This window comes from Pseudochaenichthys georgianus, chromosome 14, assembly GCF_902827115.2.
Source record: "Pseudochaenichthys georgianus chromosome 14, fPseGeo1.2, whole genome shotgun sequence".
Lineage (NCBI taxonomy): Eukaryota > Metazoa > Chordata > Actinopteri > Perciformes > Channichthyidae > Pseudochaenichthys > Pseudochaenichthys georgianus.
Window position 1 is genome coordinate 1,711,719 of NC_047516.1, and position 19,463 is coordinate 1,731,181.

The window sequence follows — 19,463 nt, forward strand, 5'->3', positions numbered from 1 at the left end:
ATCTGATAAAGCAATTTTAAAGTGAGCTTACTTTAAAATGGTAGCAAGCCGTATTGTTTCTCAATTGTTTTGCCTTGCACACATTTAGCTAAACAGTAATGATATGCAATTATTATCTACCATTACACGTGGGATTAATATTGTCCATAAACCGCTGAAAGTACTGTGCTAATGTTAATCAGCTAAAGCTAACATCTGACTAAACGAATTGTGCAGTAAGCCTCTTTTTTTATTTTAGCTAGCTGTGTTGTTTCTCAATATCTTTACCTTTTCTAACATTAATTTAACCAGTAAAATAAGCTTACCTGGCATGAATTTCTTCTGCTCTTCTTCCGTCTGCTTTCAACAGTGCGTCTGTGCGAGAGACTTGTAATGGCGGCAGAAGTGAAACTTAAGAAACATGAGTGGGCGTGGTCATGGTTTAACTCCAATAGAATTGTCTCTGTATTTTTATGTTGAACACAAATACCTGTACTTTCTACTTCTCACATGTTGAACACAAATACCTGTACTTTCTACTTCTTACATGTTGAACACAAATACCTGTACTTTCTACTTCTCACATGTTGAACACAAATACCTGTACTTTCTACTTCTTACATGTTGAACCCAAATACCTGTACTTTCTACTTCTTACATGATTGAACACAAATACCTGTACTTTCTACTTCTTACATGTTGAACTCAAATACCTGTACTTTCTACTTCTTACATGTTGAACTCAAATACCTGTACTTTCTACTTCTTACATGTTGAACACAAATACCTGTACTTTCTACTCTAGAAGATATGAGTAATAAATACACTCCAAAATGATTAAATATCACTATTTCAGAGCAAAATAGTAATTATTACTCTGGAAAAAATACTCACCAATATTTCCTGTGGAAAACACCAGAAGAAATGAAGAAGAACATATTCCTATCCTAGTTATTAGAGTAGCAATGACTCAATAAGTGACAACAAATTGGTAAACCTATAACTGAAATTACACTAAACATTGGAAATAAAATAAAATGGTGTGCCGGATTTTGATAATGTTGAGACTTTATTTGATTTATTGAAATATGATTAAATAGACAATTCCTTCTTTTTCATTGTATACTCTTTCAACTCGTCTCTTGTTGCAACACAGCTGTGTTATAAAAATGACAACAGTTATTATACAGATGTTATTACATATAGGGACACAATACCGTTAAAATGATGTTGATTATCATTCTCCTTACAGGCTTATGATTCACAATATAGTGAAAAGTTATGAAAAGCATGAATAATTTATGTTAATATATTTGAAATGTCACATGCAATTAATACATGTAGTGCAAAGAACATATGCATGTGTTGCCTTAATAATATAAAATCCATCTACATACTTGTTTTCTATATTCATATAGGTGTTTTACATTGTTTTATTACAACTTTAAGCATTTACAAACATCCTGCAGCTGTTTCTTTGTCTATATTTTGTATGTAAACTGTCTCATGAATGTTGGATATCTCCTGGTTTGACAGCTTTTAAAGGCACATATTTTAGAGGCGCTATTTTATATTTGTTTTGATTTGGGTAAATATATCCCAAAACGTTTTCCTCCAAGACACGACCAGAGCAAACATGTTTACAGATTGCAATAGCCTTGTATTTTCTTTTCTCAGTTAAATGACATGTGTAAGTATGTTGGTGCATTTCATGCTTGGGCAACTTGTTAATATACCTCTATAGTCCCAACTCCAGGAGCCTCTTCCTGTCCCATCACCTTGAGGCTGCCTCTCTGAGTCCACAGCGCTGTGCCGGCCATGGAGTGTGAGTGTGTGTGTGTGCCTCAGGCAGAGGTGGGAAGTAGTGAGGTACAAATACTTTGTTACTGTATTTAAGTACATGTTTCTGGTATCAGTACTTTACTCCACTAATTATTTTTCTGACAACTTTTTACTTTTACAGTTCTTACATGTTGAACACAAATACCTGAACTTTCTACTTCTTACATGTTGAACACAAATACCTGTACTTTCTACTTCTTACATGTTGAACACAAATACCTGTACTTTCTACTTCTTACATGTTGAACACAAATACCTGTACTTTCTACTTCTTACATGTTGAACACAAATACCTGTACTTTCTACTTCTTACATTTTGAACACAAATACCTGTACTTTCTACTTCTTACATGTTGAACACAAATACCTGTACTTTCTACTTCTCACATGTTGAACACAAATACCTGTACTTTCTACTTCTCACATGTTGAACTCAAATACCTGTACTTTCTACTTCTCACATGTTGAACTCAAATACCTGTACTTTCTACTTCTTACATGTTGAACACAAATACCTGTACTTTCTACTTCTTACATGTTGAACACAAATACCTGTACTTTCTACTTCTTACATGTTGAACACAAATACCTGTACTTTCTACTTCTTACATTTTGAACCCAAATACCTGTACTTTCTACTTCTTACATGTTGAACACAAATACCTGTACTTTCTACTTCTCACATGTTGAACACAAATACCTGTACTTTCTACTTCTTACATGTTGAACACAAATACCTGTACTTTCTACTTCTTACATGTTGAACTCAAATACCTGTACTTTCTACTTCTTACAGGTTGAACTCAAATACCTGTACTTTCTACTTCTTACATGTTGAACTGAAATACCTGTACTTTCTATTTCTTACATGTTGAACTGAAATACCTGTACTTTCTATTTCTTACATGTTGAACTCAAATACCTGTACTTTCTACTTCTTACATGTTGAACTCAAATACCTGTACTTTCTACTTCTCACATGTTGAACTCAAATACCTGTACTTTCTACTTCTTACATGTTGAACCCAAATACCTGTACTTTCTACTTCTTACATGTTGAACTCAAATACCTGTACTTTCTACTTCTCTCATTTCCCAAACAGCTGGTTCCTTTAGTCTGAATGTGTGTTGGTGCGTGATCCTTATTATTTAGAGTCATTGCGTGCCTATTGGTTGGAACACGATCCGTGTATCCATCATTTCCTGGTTTTCTCTAAAGAAGAGGGACCAATGGAAACGTTGTCATGTTGCCGTTGTTCAGCATGGAAACATTCATTAGCTAACAATGACATCATTGTTCTATTAATATAAAGGGAGGTCAGGTACTCTTTAAAACAGCTGCTAGTTATGGGTACTTTCTACTGAAGTACATTTCAAAGCCTTTTTACTTTTACTTGAGTAAAGAAGTTTAGTCAGTACTTCTACTTTCACCAGAGTACTTTTAAACACGAGTATCTGTACTTCTACTTGAGTAAAGGATGTGTGTACTCTCAGGCCACCTGCCACACGGACCACAGGGTTCCCAGAGTGATGCTGTAGGCCACCACGGCCACCAGGTAGACCCTGAAGAGCAGCACGTCCAGCACGTAGCCCACCTGCAGCCACTCTTTGGCCACCTCCCTGCACCGGTCCCTCTTCTCCAGGAAGTGGCGTATGGCCGTCACCTCTTGTAGGATGTTGTCCATGACGGGCGGGGTGGGGTCTCTGGGGAGGGGGCGGCCGAGGCCCAGCAGCACCCCCTCCAGAGACCCCCCCCCCTCTCTGTCCAGGTGGCTGCGTCTGCGGCCCAGCTCACAGGTGTGGTGCAGAGGGCACTGAGCTGCAGGAGAGGGGCAGGGAGAGGGTGTGTTTCACTTTCACTTATTCATTAAAGTCAACTTTAAAACTGAATATGTTAAGAATACTGAGTGAATAAGTTGTTTTTATATATTATTTTATTTTATAATGTTTACCTTTTACATTTTTGGCATTCCTTACATTTTTTTAATTTTAATTTTTTTTGACTTTTTGATTTATTAATTTGACTTTTTAAATGTTTTTAATTTACATATACATTTTTGTATCTACAGTCAGAATATTTTTGAATTTCTTTCTAAAATGTATTCTTCTTTTGCATAAACATTCAGAGAGTGCTTTTCCTTACCGGTGCCGTAGCTGCTCTCCTTGTAGAGCTCCAGGTCGGGGGGCTGTGAGGTCAGATTGGAGCAGAGGCGGGGCTTCCTGTGGATGCAGAACAGCACGGGGGCCCGCTCCAGGATCAGGTACTTCAGCCAGGGCGGGACGGGGGGCTGCAGGTCCTGTTTGTGGACCAGACGCACGATCAATACGGTCTCTGTCAGGCTGATCACCAGCAGGGCCATGCACACCACGAAGTACACACCTGGGGAGAGGAGAGGGGAGGAGGATGCTCTTACAGATATTATTATTAAAGCAGGTAGTTTCATATTATTTAAAAAATCTCAATATATACCTTTAATTTGGCTTCTTTAGAATAAAATAAATTATAATAATATGAATAATTAGAAGGAAAACAATTATTAAGAAAAATACATTAAGATAAAATACAAATAAATAAACAAACACAAAAAAGTAAATACAAAATTAATTAAATATAAAATCAAATGAAAAATCAACATTTTAAATCAAAATGTAAAAGTTTAAAATTAAATGTATAACGATTATACAACATTTACAAAAATACAATAAAAGGTGTACATTGTATTGCAAACAATGTGCAATATGTGAAAATGGTATAAGACTCTTAATATATATATAACTCATTCTTATTTATTTATTTTAAATCACAAAATGCATCTTCAGTTGGACTATTGGTTTTGATTGGCCATGATTTGTGGCCAGCAGTAAAATAAAGCAAAGTATTTTTGAAATCACAAGTTATGATTGTTATGAACGATAACTGTTGATAAGCTGAAATCCTGTTCTGAATAGTGTTCATGGATCCCATCATCACCTATGAGCGGGGTTCCTATGGCGGTGGCAGGTAGGGTGTCGGACACGATGATGAGGAACACAGAGTACCCCAGCAGCAGAGTGATCTTAAAGGAAACCCTCTCCCCGCTGTCTGGAGGCAGGTAGAAACCCACGATGTCCATGACCATCAGGAACATACTGGGCAGCAGCAGGTTCACCGTGTAGAACAATGGCCGCCGGCGGATCACCACCTGGGGAAGAAGGGTTACAGTTATTTCAAAATGTCTGCTGGGGAAAAAAAAGGCCGGACATGGTTAACTCAGCTTAGCATAAAGACTGGAAACATGGCTCAGCATGTCTTAACACTGTAAATCATTTTAATGTTGTGTTGATTGATGTAATTAATGCACAAAACACTACTATATGTATGTACTCCTGCTACATGCTAAACACAATCAATATTCTCATCCCCCTCTCACAAAAAAAGTAATGTTTCCCCAAAAATATACAACTGTTTTGTTCCCAATACTTCCTTTTTTATTGTTTGCAGGCATTTCATGTATTTGACAGAGGCAGTGACAGATGCAAAACTGGGATCTTGCACTTGATGGTCACCGCTTTACACCTTTCAGGGAACAGGTATTCTCAATTTAAGACGTTTTCTCAATATATTTGTAACCCTGGATCAAAAGTGGAGATTCAAGTAGTTACATTTTGAAGTAAGTAATAAGTAATTTATTTGAAATATATATGTATTTTTTTTAAATATAGTTAGATGTAAATAGTTCAACAAAGACAAGTAAACATTATTCATAGGAGAATATTTGAGGTTAAAAAACACGGAATACACCTTTAGTTACAATCTCGTTTTTTATTGGTCAAAAATAAATAGGGGTTAGAGACACCTGTTGTGGTTGGCTGAAGGTGAGGAAGTAAAACATGTAGGGCGAGTATAGTGTAAACTGGCGAAGGTAAACAAATTGATAATGGAGTAAATAGAGGAAAAATAGGGGCAGTAGAATAATAAACCAACACGCACTTTAATCCACATAATCTCTTTCAACTAGCCTGAACATTAGTGTTTGTGTGTTTCCGAATATTTGAATTATGTGACCAACTGAAATCGCGTAGCAGTTAACGGCTAAGCTAGTTAGAGCAACGATGCTAACGGTTAGCTGTTTTTAGCATCTATTAGCATAAAGATTCCTGTTGGATGGAGCCGTTGGTGACCCGAAAGATTTCTACTTCCCGCTACCTTTAACACACGACTGTAAATCTTTAACTGTATTTACCTTTAGTAGTAGCCTAGGTTACTTGTATGTTACTTGTGTATTTCCATTTAATGCTATTTCATACTTCTAATCTTCTTAAATTCAGTAGCCAATATTGTACTTTTTTGTTATTCAACTACATTAAACTGGACAGCTTTAGTTACTTTAAAAACTGATCTTTTTGGCTTATACTGAATATTAATAACAAATAAATAAATAGATAGTGATAGCTTAAGATGTACATACATCAGCATATCAGTATAACGTTTTCCAGATGTGTTGAACATTCATTAATTATCATAATCCAGTAATTTCACTGTATATGACCTGAAATGGGCTATTATGGACAATGAGTACTTTTAGTATTTAAATGTCAACACTTCTTGAGTTTTCCTTTAGTGAGTATGAAAGACTTTTACCTAAAACAGTACTTTTACGATTTAGTATTGCCAATGTTATACTCAATTAAATGTATTTGATAATTTTAAGATTCTGCAAAGACTCAGATTCATATAAATTCTACATTATTCAATAAAAAAATAAATGACTACATAGGCCTGATCATATAGGTTATGATAACACTTTATTGATGCCTTGGTGACCTTCCAATATTATTATGAAATTGGTTATGCATAATGAGTAGATTTTTATTTTAATACTTTTATATTTTTTGTGGAGGACTTTTACTTGTTACGTGTACCTAAGTAAAATATCTGAGTAGTTCATTCATGCCTTTCGTTTGATCGATTGCAGTAAAGATGACAAGTATTTCCTTACACATTTATAAATCTTTTGAATACTCACGTGGAACTTCATCTCAGCGTAGTAGTCGTCGTTGTCCACACTGAAGATCTTGTAGTTGGACAGAATGTGCAGCAGCTCCCACTCTCCCTGGTTCATGAACACACTCTTGTCCTCCCTGAGCTCCTCGGGGCTTCGCATCAGCGTGATGTTGATGTCGTCGACTGCAGATCAAAGTCAAAATCAACTTTATTGTCAATCTTTCATTTTGTGTGTACAGACAGAGAGATCGAAATACCGTTTCCCACAATACAAAAACAAATATATATAAAAAAGATGTATGTATACTAGGGCTGCACGATATATCGTGTCGTGACGATAATCACGTTATGCGTATGCATAACATTGACATTGCAGGACGATAAAAAAATGTTTTAGGACGTGCGATATTAAGTAGGCAAATGAACTCAAACACGTCATGTTACAATTATTTTGCTGCTTGCTACAAAATGAAAACTTGCGCGGCTCTCATGAGTGAGTGACATGCTGGCTCTGCATGCACAGCAAACCACCAATCACAATCATTCTTGATCAGATCACAGCAGGATAACCGAGCTAGCTCAGCTTGTTGCTCTGATAACTTAAGATCCAGAAGTCTGTAACTAAAATCCTTCATCCGGTTAAATATTGTTAAAAAAATACCAATTGTCTAGCATTAAAGTTCAACAAAGGATGGCTTACAGACAAAAAAAACTGTCTTCTCTCCAATTCCTGTATTCTTTTCATATCACAATAGGCGCTTTCACACCGGAGTACTTTTACCCGTACTTTTCCCGTTGAGTTCCGTTAGTGCCTGGAATTTTGCGTTCACATTGTTTGTTTGTAGCCTTTATTTAACCAGGTGAAAGCCCCTTGAGATCAAAAGATCTCTTTTTCAAGGGTGACCTGCACATCAAAAATAGAACTTACTTCAGAGAACTTTTACCCCCATTTTTAGTGCCTGCTAGAGAGGTGGTACTTTCCTGGGGAGAAAAAATTGGCTGGGTGAATTGCAAACCACGCCCCGTAAAACTCTGAAAAGTTTTTTTAAGCCGCCATTGTATTTGGTGGCATTAGCATTATTAGCATTAGCAGTAGCCCCGCGCACCAACGGAGAGAGAATAACTTATGGGAGCGGTAGAGTGATGAGGAGGTGTCGGAAGGCTTCAGTAGACGCCGTGAAGTTGTTTGCGGCCTGCCAGTAAACCCGAAGAAGAAGAAGAAGAAGAAGAAGAAGAAGAAGAGAAGAAGAAGAAGAAGAAGAAGAAGAAGAAGAAGAAGATTTTTAAAACAAATTTTATTTGCATTTGTTTTAAACATACACCCACCCTGCAACAGAGTCGGAACAAAACTAAAACATTACACAATCAAATAAATAAACAGATTTTCATGACTACCAAATAAATATCATTTGAAAAGCGTTTTACCCATTTAAAAACATCCTCTTTTACACACTTTAAAAACAAAAACTACACCTATCCTTTAAAACTTCAATATGAGAGTCCTTCTCCCCAGCGAGCACAGAACCCGCCCCACAGCCCACACATCCAGAACCCCCTGCAGGTGATTGATCAGCGTATAGTACGCATGCTCCACCCTCAGACGCGCTGCCACCAGCCCCCTCAGACGGAGCACTGCATCCGTCCATCCCACTCCAGCAAGTTGGTTCTTCCTACTTTTCCAGATTGCTAATTTTGCATTAGCAAACAAGAAATTCATCAACAGTAGGGTTTCCTTCTTTTTCAGGATGTATTTGGGGCCATGGACAAAAAGTGGTATGGAGAAAACCTCCCCGAACCCTTCCACCCACCCCTGTAACATTTTTTTAAGACCAGCCAATCTGGGACAGGACACGACTAAATGCTCCAATGTTTCCGCCATAAAACAGAACGGACAGCCTCCCCTTGTGCCTGGGTCAAAATGAGCTCTGTATTTGTTAGTGGCTATTGCACCGTGTATAATTCTCCATTGGATGTCAGCCATCCGTTTTTCAACCGGAGATTTATACAGGATCCGCCAGCTGCCCTGAGGGGAAGAGCCCAAGCCAAACACATCCGTCCACCTCGACTCTCTGACGCCTGCAAGCGAGCTGAGGTTTAACACCTTTACGCAGCTAAGGTATAGCTTCTTCCCATTGCAGGCGCTGAACTTTGCCAGGTGTTAGAGTCCCCAGTGATAGCAGGAGACCCTCCTCCTCTCTCCATTCCCCCACCGCAGGACCCACACTCAAGGCAGGAAAAACATACTCATGTCCCTTTCTCCACTGGTCAGCCAGATCTGCATCCAGAGCAAAAGTCAGGTGGGATGGCGACAGCGACTGCCACACCTCATCTACCAGGTTCTCCAGAACTCGGGTTGATCGAATGCCCGTCACCTCAGCCAGTGTTTCCATGGAGACCCCCGTCAAATGGCCAAGTTTTACCACTCCCGCTTCAATGAACGCGTTCTTTAGGGTGGCTGAAGAGAAAAGGGTTCCAGAAAGAAAACCAGTGTCAAACAGTGGCTCCTCAAACAGCCACATCCCAGGCCGGGGGTCGGGTGGTCTGGTAAAACTCAGAATCTTCCAGGCATTGATGACTGAGCAGTAAAAAGGTGTAAGTCCAGTTATCTTGTACGAAGGGGCCTTCAGCAGAAACAGGTGTTTATCAAAACCAAAGCCCCCCGCCCTCCAGAGCAACAGCCGGGCCATAGCCAGCAGGCAGGGAGAGGCACCACACAGCAGCCGGGCCATAGCCAGCCAGCAGGGAGAGGCACCACACAGCAGCCGGGCCATAGCCAGCCAGCAGGGAGAGGCACCACACAGCAGCCGGGCCATAGCCAGCCAGCAGGGAGAGGCACCATACAGCAGCCGGGCCATAGCCAGCCAGCAGGGAGAGGCACCACACAGCAGCCGGGCCATAGCCAGCCAGCAGGGAGAGGCACCATACAGCAGCCGGGCCATAGCCAGCCAGCAGGGAGAGGCACCATACAGCAGCCGGGCCATAGCCAGCCAGCAGGGAGAGGCACCACACAGCAGCCGGGCCATAGCCAGCCAGCAGGGAGAGGCACCATACAGCAGCCGCTGAGCCGCCTGCAGTCTAAAAGCAGCAGTCCTTGCAGTAATGTCCACGAGGCTCTGCCCCCCCTCCGCCACAGGCAGGTACAGGACCGATGCTGGCACCCAGTGATGACCCGACCAGAAGAAATCCACGAGGAGCCGCTGCAGTTGTTTCATGAGGCCCGGCGGTGGGGTTAACACCTGCAGTCTGTGCCACAGAGACGAGGCAACCAGATTGTTGGCGACAAGAACTCTTCCCCTGTAGGACAGCTGGGGGAGCAGCCATTTCCATTTGGCTAATTTTGCTTGCACCTTTTCCAGCAATCCCTCCCAGTTCTGTGCCACCATGTCCTCGGACCCCAACCAAACTCCCAGGACCTTTAAACCCTTGTTTCCCCAGCTAAGGTTACCAGGAAGACTGGGCCTATTTTCAAGACTCCACTCACCTACCAAAACTGCCTCACTCTTCTCCCAATTAACTTTGGCTGAAGCAGCCTTCCTGTACAAAGCTAGACTGTCCTGTAGCTCCTGGATATCTCGCTGACCCTGGACAAAAACACTGACATCATCAGCATAAGCTGATACAACCACCGGGGGGGCCTGAGCTGACTCTGGCAGACACAGGCCCCTCAGCCGGTTTCTAAGTCTGCACAAAAGCGGCTCGATGGCAATACTATACAATAGGCCTGAGATAGGGCAGCCCTGCCTGATCCCCCTTTTAACTGGTACAGGTCTGCTCAGCCCTCCCCACCTTCACAACACAACATGCATCACTGTACAAACACTTCACCCAGGACACAAAATGCTCCCCACACCAAAAGCCTGCAATGTGGCCGCCAGAAACGTGTGATCCACACGATCAAACGCCTTCTCCTGGTCAATAGAAATAATACCAACATTTATATTATACAGTTTACAAACATCAAAAGTGTCTCTCATCAAAAACAAATTGTCCACAATTGATCTGCCAGGGATGCAATATGTCTGATCAGTACCGATAAGAAGTTCGATAAAAACCTTCAGTCTGTTAGCTAAGACCTTTGACAGTATCTTATAGTCCGTACACAGGAGAGCCACAGGTCTCCAGTTCCTCAGCAGGGTTAGGTCTCCTTTCTTAGGCAACAGTGAAATCACTGCACGCCTACAGGAAGCTGGAAGAGTCCCTTTCCCAAAGGACTCCATCAACACTTCTAGCAAGTCATGTCCCAGAATACTCCAGAAATGTTTAAAAAAGTCTGCAGGTAAACCGTCTATGCCGGGAGCCTTGCCGGAGGCCATCTGTGTCACCGCAGAGGTCAGTTCCTCCAGCGTAATGTCAGAGCCCAGGGTGTCACTTTCGTCTGGACTCAGCTGTGGAAGACCCTGAAGAAGTTCATCAGCAGCTTCCACGTCACAACCTTCAGCTTTGAACAGGTCCGTGTAGAAGGACACTGCATGCCTCCTCATCTCAGCAGGCTCAGAGGTTACCTGTCCATCAGGGAGACGCAGACATACCATCTGCTTCCTTTGGCCCACAGACCTCTCCAGGTTGAAGAAGAAGGTGGTTGGTGCATCAATGTCTCTCATGGAAGTGAAACGGGCTCTGATCAGGGCTCCCTTGGCCTTCTCCTGAAGAAAACAGTTAAGCTGTTGTTGTTTTAGGAGGGACTGTTCTATATTTCGAGCAGACACACTCTCTAACTCTCTGATCTCCCTCTCTAACTGCTCTATAGCTCTCCTAATGTTTGCAGTGGAGTAGGCTGTATACTGTTGGCAGAACACTCTAATCTGAGCCTTTCCTACCTCCCACCACTGACTCAGGGAGGGAAAAGACTCTTTCTTTGATTTCCAGTTGATCCAAAAGAATTTAAAATTCTCACAAAAAGTCAAATCTTGTAAAATTTTAACATTAAACTGCCAGAACGATCTCGGCTTCTCTGTGTTGGATAAAACTAAATCTAAAGAAACTAGCTGATGGTCTGTGAAACCAACCGGTTGGATGTGACAGTTCACTGCACGAGTAATACAAGAAGCAGACATGTAAAATCTGTCTAGCCTGGCTGCACTGACGCCCCCATCTAGCATTCTCATCCAGGTGTATTGTTTGACAGAGGGGTGTTTCGTCCTCCACACATCCACTAAGTCAGCCTCTCTCATCACCTGTGACAGTAAAAGGGACGACTGAGGATGCGGCTCCCGTCCTATTCTGTCTAAAGTGACATTAGTGCAAGCGTTCCAGTCCCCCCCCAGTATCACACACTCCCCCTGTACACTAGTGTCCAACTCATCTTTTAATAACTGAAACACAGATACACGTGCAGGGCCCTGATTGGGTGCATAAACATTAATAAAAGTGAAAACAAACTCTAACAGTTCCACCTTCACCATCAAGGCTCGACCTGCCACTATCTCTGTGCTGGATACGATCTTAACATTTAGAGAGGGGGAGAAAAAAACAGCTACTCCAGCACTGAGGTTTGAGCCATGACTGAGTACATACTGACCCCCCCACCACATCCCCCAGTCCGTCTCATCCAGGCTATCACTGTGCGTTTCCTGCAGAAATATCACATCTAATTTTTTCTGATTAAAGACCTCCAGCACTAAAGCTCTTTTCTGTGCACTTCTACCCCCGTTAATGTTTAAAGAAGCAACCCTTAAAGCCTGCATCAGAGGAAGGAGATAGAGAAAGATAACAGACAGGTACACACAGCAGAGAGGAGACACCCAGTGTTGCATGATCATGTTGACATCATTTAGACCTTTTCAGTTTCCCCCCTTTTTTGCTTCCTTTCGGAACTTTTCTCATATTAGTGACATGCTTCCTGAGACGATAGCGTTTCTTTTCATCCAGCAGGTCTAACCCTACAACTTTCTGAAGAGTGCTCACCGTGTGAAGAAACTTGTTAGTGTCAGGGAAAAACTCTCTCACTTCCACTGCCTTGCCAAAGGACTCATCTAAAAAGACATTAATTTCTTCCAAAGAATATATCTCTGCGTTATGAGAGAGACTATCTGCAATTGAAACACAGTCAGAATCCCCCTCACCGTCTGTGTCCATCTCTGTCACCTCATTAATGTCTGCAGCCTGTTGAAGCTCTGTTTGCCTCCCAGAACCAGACGGCAGCTCCTGCTGCGTGCCAACAGCCTCCACCTGTCCCACAGCCCCGGTCCTCACCTGTCCCGCTACATCATCTCCCACCCGTTTACCTGTTTCCACATGTTCTCCTCTCACACTCACCACCTTCTCTACAATCCCCGTTTCATCTCTCCCGATATTCATCTCTACTTCATCCGCAGCCCCTGGGGCCCCGGCGGGTGCAACAGCAGCCCCCGCGACACCGGGCTCCGCGGCCGCCGACCCAACGGCCCCGGCCGCCCCCGCGACTGGCTCGGTGGCCCCGGGCTCGGCGGCCACGGGCTCGGCGGCCACGGGCTCCGCCGCCACGGGCTCGGCGGCCCCGGGCTCGGCCGCACCCGGCGGAGCGGCGTGCCGTCTCTGTGGACATGCAACACGTTTGTGACCCGACTCCCCGCACTCAAAACACTTTACGTTCCCTGAGCTCGCATAAACCATATAAAACCCCTCTTCATGCCTCACCCGGAAAGACACATCCAGTGTCTGAGTGGGACAAGTCAGAAACATGAACACCTGTCTCCGTAGAGATTGGACATGTTTTAACTTTTCATCTTTACACCCCAGAGCAACAGTGCGGAGATTACTGGCAAACTTACCGAACCGCTTCAGCTCCCGTTCCAGCGCCTCATTCGGGATGAATGGAGGAACGCCAGACACAGTGATCCGCGTGGACGGTGTCGCCAACGGCGAAACTTGGATATATTCCTCGTTTACCATTAATCCGCTCTCAATAAGTTCGGTTACATATTTCTGGTCTTTCAAAAAGACCACGACCGCTTTGTTCATGCGGGAAGCATAGGAGATGTTTACATGGCCTACCTGCTCCCCCACAGCCAGCAGCACCTGCTCCACTGTGCTTGCGGCCTGAGCCACCAAACGCACTCCGTGTCTCAGAGACACCGGCGGCGCCCCGAAGGACGCCATCCCAGCCACGAGGCACGGAAAAACAAATTAACCGTACTTGGAAAGAGTACAAATATCCCCACGTAAGATCATACAGTGAAAGAAAACGATTGAAACGGAAACAAACGAACTAAAAGTGAAAATCCCTCTTCCCTCTTCAAAAACACACCTCCACCACAGAAGAAGAAGAAGAAGAAGAAGAAGAAGAAGAAGAAGAAGAAGAAGCTTCATCATCATCATCATTTGCGTAATCTTCCCTCGGGGACTTATTCCGGTTTGACCACGATTGGCTCTTAGTTCGATGGGGGAACTAAGTGCTGGGAACTAAGTACGGCAAAGTACTTGGTGTGAACTGTGAATGCGGCTATTATATATCGCAGGGGGAAAAAATATATCGTGCAGCTCTAGTATATATATATATATATACACAATCAAAAGACACATTTATAGATATGCTCACATTAAGAGCTAAATAAAAGCACAAAAATAAAATAACAGTCACTTCAATATCTTTGAGAATGTACATTAGTGCAAGACTGTCCATAGCAGTGTAAACAAGGCAAAAAAGTGTCTCGAAAAATAATATGGTGAGCAGCGTGAAGCGGCCGTCAACAAGTTCCCCTTCACCCTCCACTCTGATATGAGAGTGGTATCACAGCAGGGTATCACAACAGAGCAGTTGTCTCACTCAAGGCTTAATGAGAACATTTGAAGAGAGAGTTTGATGTTGTTTTTCTGATTTTAGGTTCATATGTTTCACCGCTAATGGCAAGGCAAGGCAAGTTTATTTATATAGCACCTTTCAACACAAGGTAATATGGTCTACTTTCCTGCTGTCTACCTGAGTCTGGTGCTGCCATCAAATCGAAATCTGTGCAACAGATAGTTGACTAATGGTTCAGTTGACCGTATTGAGGAGCATTAATTCTGAATCTGAAATATACTATGGATGTTTTGGAGTCACACACGGATTTAATCTGTATTTATTTTATTGCCACCTAATCTGCCTAAATGAGCTGTGTTCATTTTTGAGTTAACTCCATATTTTGCACTGTACTGCGACAATATTAATGTGCGTTTCTCTTCATTTAGAGATGTTATTCTCCCACACTCGAGCCTGTTAGGAAACAACACACATCCAAACCCTTTATAACAAATGACTAATGCTGGACATTTCCTACAAGCTTGTACTAGTGATGTTTTTAAACCAAACAACATATGTGTTAGTTGAGTGAATAAATCCGTACTGGTGTGCAGCCAGCTCTGGAAGGTGAGGCTGCATTTCTGCACATCGAACGGGAAGTTGTAGATGTTGAGCGTGCAGGCCGTCACCACCTGGATGGGCTTGTAGTTTCGCACCAGTCCATCGTGGGTCACATAGACGTACGGTATGTCCGGAGACTTCCCCACATCCACACTGTCGGTTAGAGGCAACATATTGACATTATTTGATGTAGCACCAAAGACAGACTAATTATTCAAGCGACAGGAAATAGGCTGTTTCTCTTACAACTCATTGATGAGGATGTCCGGCACCCACACGTTAGCCGTAGGTAAAGAAACCTGTTTCACTTCATCAAAATCCTCCGGGTTCCACACCAGGAATTCATCCGTCCATGACTAAGACATGGAAGACATAAAGAGGCTAAATGACTATATATTAAATATAGATTAGGGCTTTTTGCACAGGGTTTAAATATACTATACATGTTAAAGTAACAGAAGATACATGTTATACGTATACTGTAAAGACATAAGGAGTAGGGGAACATTGGTATTGATGAGGTATAATATAACTCAAACAGGTTGTCAGTACTAATAACAGTAATCATAACAAATTGGTTTCCAGTATTTGATAGTGAAAAGTTGCAGTAGCTTCGCCCCAGATCTTTAGGACAAATCACAGTTCATGTTGTGATTTGTCCTTTTTAGAAACTAGATGTCGTCTTACCTGCCTGTACCACACATACGTTGTCAAAACCTGGTTCTTCTCGTCCTGTAATTGAATCGAAATCTTCAGTTAGAGACACATTTGTAATATTTATTTTATTCTTATGTATACTCTATATACTCTACTCTATTTATTGTTGTATTAGTACATTTATTAACATGTTAGAAACAAATAATAATAATTATAACAAAGAGACGCAAAATAAAACAAACGTTCAAGGTATAAGCAAATAAACTCTCAAATAGTTTCCGTCATGTTCAAAAGTGGCAAGAAGAAGCTTGAAATCGTTTGTGGTCCGACCCCCTCTTGCGTGCATCGTTCATGAAAAATACATAAGTAGTAATGGTGCACGATAATTATCTGCCCGATATTAGGAATTATGACGTCATCCCGATAAACCCGATAAAAGTATTAATAGCCCCGATAATATACAATATATCTTTTGGGTAAAAAAAAAGAAAGAAATCCTGCGGTGTGGGTGGATTGGGATGAGGGGCGCTTGTTTTTCACTTGGCTCCTCCCGTTTTGCCAGCACTGTGGTGTTAGTGGTTTAGGAAAAGGGGAGTTCTTCACAAATCCAGCGCTCCCTAACTCGTGCCTGGCTGTGACGTAAATGGTGTGCGGCCGTGAAGCCAGGACAGCAAACAAACATGTCGTCGGTAGTATGGGACTATTTCAAAGTTTCAGAGTTAGATAGTTCGCTTGCTATTTGTATTAACGAATGCAATGCCGAAGAGGGAAGAAGGCAACGAGCTATAATACTTCCAACCTGATCAGTCGCCTGAAACATCGCCATGGCTACGATGGTGTGTTAAAAGCGTACGAAGACGCCTGCGCTGCTAAACTAGCGGCGAATCCAAAGCCAGCTGCAAAGGCACCGGGGCTTTCACCTATCCACGAGGCTTTTGAAAAAGGCAAGAACTTTATTTCGGGAAATAAATCTGGTCACTTTGAAGAGTCAAAACTGTTCTTGGCTTTGTTTTGTTCATAGTAGTAATGCTCATGTCCTTTGCTCACTACTAGTCTTCTTTTACCACCAGGTGTGCAAAAACTACAGGTACATTTAATATATATGTATATATATTATATTATTATCGGTTATCGGTATCGGTCTTTAGAAGCAGGAAGTTATCGGTATCGGTTTCAAAAAACCAATACCGTGCATCCCTAATAAGTATAATAATGTAACGTTCTGGATGTGTGTAATTAGGGCTGCTCGATTATGGGAAACATCATAATCTCGATTATTTGGGTCAATAATTGATATCACGATTATTAAAAACGATTATCCATTTACTTTGAAAACATCAATTTATTTGAACAGTATGTTTTTAACAGTTGATTACCCTGAACTTTAAGTATAATTCAACTGAAAAACCAATAAATAAAAAAAAATAATAAAATAAATAAATAATCGTTTTATTTCGATTACGTTGTTTTCATAATCGTTGCAAGCCAAACTCGTAATTGTGATTAAAATACGATGAATTGAGCACCCTATGTGTAATAGTTTATTTGTTGACTATGACTCACCACATTGAGGATGGAGTACACCATGAGGTCGATGGCCACGATGGTGGACGTCCTCCAGTCCTTCACCGGTCTCACTCCCTTCTTATAGCCGGCACTCAGAAACTCCGAGAGACGCACCAAGGTGGCGTTAGCAAACCTCCCCGTGCTGCTGCCCGACTTCTTCACTGAAATGTATCAAGTTTTCATCTTTTATATGAGCTGACGCCGCGACTGTTAATATTACATTTTTCTGCAGACAACAAAAAATCTGAAGTTAATTTAAAAGTTATAGAATGACATTGTTTCTAAACGCTAATCTACTTTTTTTAGAATAAGATCTGCCTGATTTCAATGTAAATAGTGTTTAGATAAATTGCAAATAAACCATTTTGTTTGAAATTAGAAATCTGTAGAATATATTGAATAATTCAGATACAAATTCAAACCAAATACAGTTTAAAATTAAATATATTTAGTAGCAGATTCCGGCTATTATAAGCAATATGACTTATAAATAATGTATTAAGATATGGTAAATGGTATTTATTTAGTGCAATAATAATAAATAGGCAAGCATTTTGGGTTAATAAAATCAAATATGTACCCAAGTATGGTAAACAAAACAATTAAATAAGTAGCAGCATTATAAAACAAACAAACTAGCTGCCAAATCATAATAATAATAATAATAATAACTTAGATTTATATAGCGCCTTTCAGGGGACCCAAGCTCGCTTTACCTAAAAATAATGATAATAAATAGTTAAAACTATATATTGCACTTAAGCATATTTAGAGCACATTTTATTTTGGTACTTCCGTGGTACCGCCATTGTCTATATATTCCTGCTAATAACCAATATACTACAGTTAAATATTTAAAGCCACTAAATGTAGTTTAATGAGAATCTGCTGTACCTGTGCAGGCTCTGGTCGCTCCTTGAATAAAGAGTAAAATGAGTGCGGTCCACGCTGATGAGGCTCTCATGGTGCCGCTTCACCTGTTTTCCTTCTGTGGAAGTCTTCCTGCCGCTCTGATGAAAGGCCTCGGGACGCCTCACTCACATATCCTCCGTATCCCTCCACCAAATCCATCACTACACCCTCCTGCACTATGAAAACCTTGTTAGTGTCATCGCAGTCTGACGCCACTCCTCCTCCCGTTCAATAAAGATCTGCCAGATAAGTGGAGCTAAGAGAGTGCAGAAATTAAAACTAGTAAAGTGGGTACTATGTCATGTCTGAGTAATCGTTTAATTAAGTAGTGCGTCAACATCAGACCACAGGAGTAATTAAGAGACCGTTAGACAAGACTGTTAACTCACGTACTGGCGCCTAAGATTCACAGTTTAACATAGGGCTGCACAATTAATTAATACCTTATTAAAATATGGACTTGTGCAATATCCAAATCATTGTAAGGCGATTTCTTTGTCTATTTATTATTCAAATATTCTTTTTTTTGCTCCTTTTTTCACGACATATTCCTCTTAATGTGTTTATGTATGCATCATGCACAACGACAAAGGAAGTTCCTCATATGTGTAAACCTGCTTGGCGATAAGCCCGATTGTGAATCTGATTTTAAAGCTAAATATGCGGTAAAATACCGTTCAAAAGAAGTATTGTGGCTCGGCCTACACACGGTTTATGCCTGGCGGAATTATCATTTATGAACTGAAACATCACGTAAAATAACCGGCAATCTTTCCTCGTTTATTGTCCAGTTCCGTCCCAAATCACATTTCAGATTCAGATTCAACTTTATTGTCATTACATGTACTAGTGACGAAATGTAAGTTAGGCATCTGACCAGAAGTGCAAAATAGCAGTGCAGGAGTCTACATAATAAGAATAATTATAAATAGGCTATAAACAGATGAGTATGTACAGTGTAAAGGGTCACATATATAAACAGGTGGGTGGTGGGTATGGGTTTATCAGGGAGCCGAGTTCAGCAGGGTAACAAGCTGACCCTGAACCTGCTGGTCTTGGATCGGAGGCTCCGGAGGACAAACAAATCGTTTGCCGGATGAGAGGTGTCTTAAAATCAAACCCCATTTCTGTTTGACGCTGTATCACAGCCTGGTATGGGAACTGTTCAATGCTCAACAGGAAGGCATTGCAGAGGGTGACGAA

General features: G+C 41.4%; 1 protein-coding gene across 1 annotated transcript; it reads right to left on the reverse strand.

Moving 5' to 3' along the window:
- Nucleotides 1-3,311: 3,311 nt before the first annotated feature.
- LOC117458146 (5-hydroxytryptamine receptor 3A-like) lies at nucleotides 3,312-18,312 on the reverse strand. The gene is made up of 9 exons (XM_034098421.1): nucleotides 18,243-18,312; nucleotides 17,346-17,509; nucleotides 15,813-15,857; nucleotides 15,372-15,481; nucleotides 15,109-15,278; nucleotides 6,828-6,988; nucleotides 4,793-5,003; nucleotides 3,965-4,201; nucleotides 3,312-3,640 (listed from the first exon to the last, which is right to left on the reverse strand). Exons 1-9 carry the CDS (start codon nucleotides 18,310-18,312, stop codon nucleotides 3,312-3,314), a joined length of 1,497 nt encoding a protein of 498 aa, XP_033954312.1.
- Nucleotides 18,313-19,463: the final 1,151 nt, after the last annotated feature.